The 7,201-nt window shown below is 58.1% G+C and overlaps 1 protein-coding gene across 7 annotated transcripts in view; it reads left to right on the plus strand.

Moving 5' to 3' along the window:
• LOC122392960 (C-terminal-binding protein-like) overlaps nucleotides 1-7,175 on the plus strand; it is a 45,589-nt gene extending 38,414 nt beyond the window's left edge. Inside the window, exons 8-11 of one of the 7 annotated variants that reach the window (XR_006258605.1) lie at nucleotides 117-376; nucleotides 1,167-1,256; nucleotides 5,062-5,136; nucleotides 6,303-7,175. Coding sequence is in view for 3 of the 7 variants with exons in the window: in XM_043388352.1 (XP_043244287.1) it covers nucleotides 117-376; nucleotides 1,167-1,256; nucleotides 6,308-6,367 (410 nt within the window). In the remaining 4 variants the exon portion in view is untranslated. Of the gene's footprint in view, nucleotides 1-116; nucleotides 377-1,166; nucleotides 1,257-5,061; nucleotides 5,138-6,302 lie in introns of all 7 variants that reach the window. The other 6 variants (XR_006258606.1, XR_006258607.1, XR_006258608.1 and 3 more) reach the window with 6 other exon arrangements.
• Nucleotides 7,176-7,201: the final 26 nt, after the last annotated feature.

The following is a 7,201-nucleotide window of genomic DNA, read 5'->3' on the forward strand; positions in this document are numbered from 1 at the left end:
TACGGCCTGTATCTCCGGTGATGTTTCAAATTTCCTCACGGCTCACACCTCACAGTCCACAGCCACACCTCCCTCCCCTGAACTCGTCTCACTCCCCCTCCCCTCTCTCACGGCAGGTCCGCTGAAGGAGGTAAAGAACACCATTATCGCCACGCCGCACGCCTCGTACTACTCAGAGGCGTCGTTCAGCGAACTGCGCGAGATGGCGGCCACAGAGATCCGGCGCTACATCGTCGGACACAACCTGCGCAACTGTGTCAACAAGGAGTACCTGAAGATGGCCTCGTACGGCGACGGCCTGAACGGCGCCGGCGCGCCCGGCCTGCCGGCGCCCGGCGCTCCCAGCAGCTACTACCCAGCCCAGATGCAGCGGGGGGTGAGTGCCGTGACCGGGGATGGTGACTAGACCTGCTGACCTGACCCGGCCTGACCTGACCTGACCCACACCGCCGCTGCGCGGGCCGGGACGAGAGGTGCGATTTGTAACGAGAGGTGGACTGTAGTCACGATGTGTCGGTATGTGGCCATCTGCTGGTTTAATAATTCCCGTTACAAGTCGCCAGTCCCGCGTCCCTGCCTCGCGCGGCGGCCTGCGCTCGCTAGCCGCGGCAGCTAATCGCCTGGGAAGTCAGCGCCGAGGTGAAGCGATACAAAATACCACTTATTTACAGCTCTTGACAACATTTGGACCGATAATCCCACAAAGAATTGCCGGAGAATTGCCTGACGTAACCTTGCTTTCTCATTTTTTTTTTTTTTTTGTAACACGTCTCTGGCTTTTGTTTTGCCGTTTGTGGTCCGCCGTTCGCTTCACCTCGGCTCTAACCGCCGCTTGCTGGGGCCGCTTCACCAAGAACAGCAACAGAATACGCACATTTTTAGACGCGTGCCTCATGTTTTTACCCTCATGATTTGGTTTCTGCGTGCTAATTAATAATTCATTGGTTCGTTAATATGTATCGTTAGTCATTTGATATCCTCCGTGTTCGAGCTTGCGGTAAAAACTGCGCCGACTGTGGGCTGTTGCCGTGCCATTTGTGCCCGGCGGCTCGGGCGGCCGTGTCTGGAAGTGTGCGTAGCTGGCGCCGTCTCTCTGGTGTGGTCCGCGCTCGGGGACGGCCGCCGCCGCTGACTGCCGCCCCGGTGTGCCCCTCCCCCTGTTCCAGATGGGTGTGGCGGCGCACTCGACCTCCGCGCACGACGCCGCGTCGCTGTCCGTACCGTCCTCCCTTCCCCACCACCTCCCCACCGCGCAAGTGAGTACGGTCTCCGGCCGTCCGTGCCTGCCTGACCCCGACCCACCGAGCCCGGCACCGGCGCACCCGCCAACGCCTCAGCCACGCACGGCCGGCCCAGCGGACCGCTTGATGTGAAATCTGTGTGCTCACTCCCGACTCGGTGGCTGGCATGCGAGGTTGAAGTTTTCGGGCCAAATTTTCGATCGATTGTGCCGGTGTTTTGCTGTTTCTCCGTCTCCTTCTGATCTGTCTGTTCTGTTTGGATGTGGTCTCGGCGTGGATAGGCGCGGCGGTGCGGCACTGCGGCTGCTGCCCGGCCGGCGGCGGCCGCCCCGCTGCCGATGGGCTGTCAGGAGTGGCAGCAGAGCCTGTCCGCCGGCTACCCCGGGACGTACCCGCCGCCGGGCTGGTGGTCCACCGGGCCGGAGCAGCCGCCGGCCGAGCCCCGGGCCTGGCCAGCGGCATCCTACTCTCCACTCTCCTCCCCGCCGCAGCTGCAGCTTCAGCAACAGCAGCAGCTGCAATATCTGCTGCAGCTGCATCAACAGCAGCAGTACCTTCAGCAGCAGCAGTATTACCTGCAACAGCCGCTGCCGCCGCCTCCGTTCGGCCCACGGTTTCCGCCGCTTCCCCAACTCCCGCCGCTGCCACCGCTGCCCGATCTGCCTCCTGCTCTGCCCGAGCCGGAGCTTCAACTCCAGCCCCAACTCCAGCCGGAGCTGCAACTCCAGTCTCAACTGCAGCCGGAGCCCCAGTACCCGGCTCAGGTCCATCCTGCCGAGCCCGGCGACCTGGAGACGTCGGCAGACACCGGGCCGAGCACTCCGTCGACCCTGCCGGTACCTGTGATCCCGCTCAGTAGACCGCAGACAGGCCAGCCTCCCCGCCCCCGTCCGCCTCGAGCCGCCGCCTCGCCTACTGGCTTCTTGTTGTGCTAGAGGTCTTCCTTGTTGTTTCCCTGTTTACACTTCTTGCTATGCCGTCTTTGGCGGAGCTATGCCTATCTCATACCTGGCGGAACTTTTTTCGCTGCTCTGAGCCTCTGACCTAAGGAACCTGCCGTTTGCTTATCCTTGTTCGCCTGCTTCTGGCCATATAAGTGTCCTAAATCTTTGGCGCCTTTCCCCCAGCTTCATGCAGCTTTCTTGCTTAGTTCATCAAGCATATACTTTCAGCTTTTTCTTTTCTTTATTGTTTTTGCTCATTTTTCTCGTTACCTATGTCCATTTTTCTACATTCAGGTTCAGTCACGAGAGAAGGTGACAGGAGCCTAAATTCCGCCCCTCTCCACGTCACCAATACGAGATCTGGGTGACACATGCCATGGACAGTGTGCAGTGTGCACCCGTCACGTACACCCTCTGGGACCTTGTATTTCCTCGTCTATCCACTCCCTGAGCACCCTCGGAGCCCTGCCAGCGGCGGCACCGCGTCCCCCAGTGGCGGAGTCGGAATGATGTGGTCGGGGCGGCCAACCTCTGCTGATTTCGCTGGATTCTCCTCCGCGCAGCGAGTGTAGGGCCTGGAGGACACGCGGCGCGTCCATGACCCTTCGAGGGCAGCTACAAACCAGGCCATTCATTATCCGCGCGATATGAAGTTCCGCCCAATACCCTTGAACCTCATTCAATGCCATTATTCTCGCCAATGACCAAAAAATGTAACCCAAGTGCGTCCTTGGGCAAGAACATCTAACGCTTTTCACGTTAGACCAATTCCTCTCATACCTTCCGTTCCCTTATATTCGAACGGATGCTGAACCAAGCTCCCATTCCCCAGCAATTCTTTCCGTCTCTGTCGCTGCTCGCCACACCCTATCTGTTGTTTCATGTCTCGCATTTTCTCGCGTTTTCACGCTCGTTTTTCGCACAGATGCACCAGCAGCATGCTCGCACGTTTGCGCATGTGTGACCTTTTCAGCTCGGCTGGCGGCATGGTGACCCTTACCTCACCCCATCCCACCCCTCCCCGCGCTGACTGGCTGGCTTGATGTGGTGGCATGTGCATGTGGCAATGTTACCCCTGTGGTGGGCAGGTGTGTTGGACTTGTTGGAGAGTGTGGGTGGGGTAAGGTGATACTTAAAAGGATAATGCGGTTAAGGTGGTATGGGAACGTGACAATCGCGAAATGGAATCGTAAGGGTTGGTTCGTATGAAGATTGAGTGCAGGATTTATTGTGCTTGAGAGATATGACAAGCACATTATATTACGATAGTTATCGAGGGGGATGTTGCTCTGATTTTGGTATGTGTTACTCCGTGGCGGGTTTGGGTTCTAGTTGGAAGTGATCAGGGTCGGACGGGTCACAGACATAGGCGGCGGAACGGGGAGGGCACCGGGGCACCGTGCCCCCCTTTGATTTTGGCATTTTAACATTAGCTTGTGGGCGTTGCATGGAAAGAATGGGACCTAAAGTCTGCAGTGCCCCCCCCCCCCTTACCTAATTGAAGGTGTTCCGCCGCTACTGGTCAGAGAGGTCGTGTGCGACTGTCGATCCGAGTTTGCTACTGTCGGTGACCAGCGGGACTCCCTAATTGGATCAGAACAGCATGGGTCCAGGTCAGCCGGCCGATTCAGCGCGGCGTCCAACAACGGGAGCGAGAGGCTGAGGGGCGGGGGGGGGGGGGTCAAACCGAACTTCCAACACCAGTCTGTAATGGGTGGCAGGAAATAGAACTGGACGCGGCCGCTCGGACCCGCTGAAATTTGTATACGATCTCGGACTGAAGCGGCCCACTGACTTCGCTCGGTTACCGACCAACTTTGGCAAATTTACGTCTCAACTTGGCCGACGATTGAAACCAAGTGTGCAGATGTTCCAAAGTTCTCGGTCGTAAATGGCGATGGATTCTGATGTTGAGACGGCTGACTGGGGTGAGGTGGTGGGGGCGGGGTCGGCAGGCGAAATGGGGGCGTGCCGGCGGTTAGCGCCGCCCGCCGGTGATGGGCAGGGGCAACTCCCGGCTGGGGCGCCTCCCGAGTTTGGCAATTCGGATCCATCGATGAGCGACGGTCACGTTTCGCGCATTGTTTTACCGAGACTGCGCTGTTGGCGGAACAAAGCTGAGCTTACCGCTCGACGGTCAAAATAACACCAACTCGTCGCAAACTTCCGCACTAACTTGGCGCATTGTTTAACCAAGAATAACTCGGGGCTGGCGTTTCTTCATAAACAGCACTGCCAAACTTTGAACCGGAGTACGTCCTGTCTGGATTTTTTCTCCGCTCGTTCGGCAACTTCTTTCGCGAAGTTTCCCCGAAAGTTCGTCGCTGAGTTGTGTCGGCCGAGCTTTTGTATCCGAGCTTTTGCTGTGGATTCCACTATCCCGAGGCGAGAAGTGATGGATCTCACCTGGCAAAGTCTGGATATGGATGGATCTCCGAGACTGGTTCAGAGGGAACCGCTGGTTCTGGTTTCCGCCGCTGCCGTAACGTTTTCTGAGGTCTCTGACGGTCGAGTTCCTAAGTCACCAGTCAGTGAAGAGACAGGTTCGCCGCGAGCAGAATTGAAAAATATCGGGGAAGAGGTTTCGATAGTCGAGGTGCTGGGTGTTTTGGACAAAGCGGAATCTGGGCAAATAAGGGGGGGGGGGGGGAGAAATTGAAGTGTTTGAAGGTCACGGATAATGTGTGTTGCTGGAGAGGGACCACCTGCCATTGCGGGGTGTTCGGTGGATGGTTCGGACTGCGGAGTCATCTGAATTCACCGGGACCCGGTCTGCGCCCATCACCGCCGTCACTCTGTCTCTGCCGCTGGGTGTCGGCGGCACTCTGTACCTCACGGGCCCCGACCTAAGCCTGTAGCTGTCTGTGTACCCCTAGGTTCCAGAGCGGCTCTGAGGGGGGTCGCCGCGGCCGCCCGAGCAACGCTGCAGCGAGCCACAGTACCTGAGTCAAGGTACTTGGTACTGGTAGTCGCGGGACGCGCGCTACAGACGCCCGGCCGACGCCGCGGCCTGCTTGCTTTTACAATGGGACGCGGGGCCGGGTTTTAATATGGTAGTTAGTGGGGATTGGGGAGGTTGAAGTGCAGCAGGATGGGTCCAAGTAAAATGGACTCTGCTGCAGTTAGTGAAGTTTCTATTTCTATTTGTAGTTGTATTTGGATTTTGGAGAATCTACTTTTCCTCCCAATCGCGAACTATTTTCTTATGAACTTTCTCACAAAATTTCACAATCATGCGTCTTTTACCAGGCATCTTTGAGTACTCGGCTGGCTCTCATAGCTCATACCAGTCGTTAGATAGTTCAATGTTGAATTGGTACGAGTGAATGCAGCTAGCATTTATCTAGACTGCAGGGTGACTCTGCTTTGCACACGGTGCCCCGGCTAGCCACCTCTAACCACCCTCGCTTGCTCCCTGCTTCTTTGTGGTGGCAGTGTGCCCGGCTGTTACCCTCGCTTACCCGTGCTGCTGCTCTAGTTAGTTCACGATTTAAGTCTTATGTCGTTTTGAAAGCCGCTCTTTCACTAGCTGTTTTTACCGTTTCAAACTTGTATGCTTGGAAATATAATCGTTTTTCTCTCTCCCGCTCTCTCTCGCTCTCTCTCGCTCTCTCTCGCTCTCTCTCGCTCTCTCTCTCTCGCTCTCTCTCTCGCGCTCTCTCTCTCTCTCGCTCTCGCTCTCTCTCGCTCTCGCTCTCGCTCTCGCTCTCTCTCTCGCTCTCTCTCTCTCTCGCTCTCTCTCTCTCTCGTCTCTCTCTCTCTCTCTCTCTCTCTCTCTCTCTCTCTCTCTCTCTCTCTCTCTCTCTCTCTCATTAGCATTGCAGTAAGATTGTCACATTAAGGTGGTTGATTATTTGCCAATGACTGTTTAATAGACTGAATCAAATACCACAAAAACAATGATTATGATACGGTCGTTATCATGTTCGCTCGGTGATCTTTGCGTGTCCATGGCAGTGCCCACCAGTGCCTACCATACGCTGTATGTGAGCACCCCCATGACCCACCCCTGGCTGACCTCTGCGGGCCGTATTGGGGCACCCCCGTGACCCACCCTGGCTGACCTCTGCCGGCCCTATTGGGGCACCCCCGTGACCTAGCCTGGCTGACCTCTGCCGGCAGCCGACCAGCACACAAGAGAGCCATAGCTTAATAAAGCCAGAGTCGTCGGACATCCACTGAGCGCGCCCGCAGTGCCACCTGCCGGCGCTCGGACGAACTACACACCTCCGCCGTCGCCCGATGTGATAGGCGACGTGGTGGGCGCGCCGGGATCCGTCGGAACCACCGGAAACCACGGGGAACCATTGGGAACCAGCGGCGCCGCGGCGGCCGCGACGAATCGCCCCAGCGGCTGGCGCTGACTGGAGCGGGGCGCCGGTGGACTGACAGTGCTGGACATCTCTCCATCGCACCGACCGGCGTGCCGGGGCCGGGCCGAGTGTACGCGTGCGTGTGTGTGTCTGTGTGCGTGTCTGTGTGCGTGAGAGGGCGGCGGGGGCGCGGCCGCCGCGAGTTGCCGAGCTCGGGAAGCTCCTGTACAAACCGCGCGTATTTTTGCTGTGTCTGATGCGTGAGCGAGGAGCGGGCCGCCGCGCGAGCGACTAGGCTCGGCGGCCGCCAGAGAGACGAGACGAGTCGCCACCGGGACGCCCTCAGAGAGCCCAGACGAACCGACGACGGCGGCGGCGGCGGCGGCGGGGGCGGCAGCCGCCGACGATTACCGGGCGCCCCCGACCCGCCGCCGCCGCCCCAGCCCTGTGTATATTACCGTTCATGGTCATTTGGTCATCATGTAGATCTTCCATAAATAAAGGAGACTTAACGTTGATCTGTCTGTTGCGGGCGGCGCAGCCGGCCGGCCGGTTGGACGGCTGGGAATGGTGTCGCCGCCGGTTTGGACTGTGTGCCGTGCCGGCAACGGTCGACATTGTGTAATCTCGCGTCAATGGCCTGGATCGAGGAATAAAGCGCGCAGTGGTCGGATGTTGCACCGTGTGTGTATGTGTGATGATC

The sequence above is a fragment of the Amphibalanus amphitrite genome, unplaced genomic scaffold (genome assembly GCF_019059575.1).
Source record: "Amphibalanus amphitrite isolate SeventyFive unplaced genomic scaffold, NRLGWU_Aamphi_draft 000509F_arrow, whole genome shotgun sequence".
Classification (NCBI taxonomy): domain Eukaryota; kingdom Metazoa; phylum Arthropoda; class Thecostraca; order Balanomorpha; family Balanidae; genus Amphibalanus; species Amphibalanus amphitrite.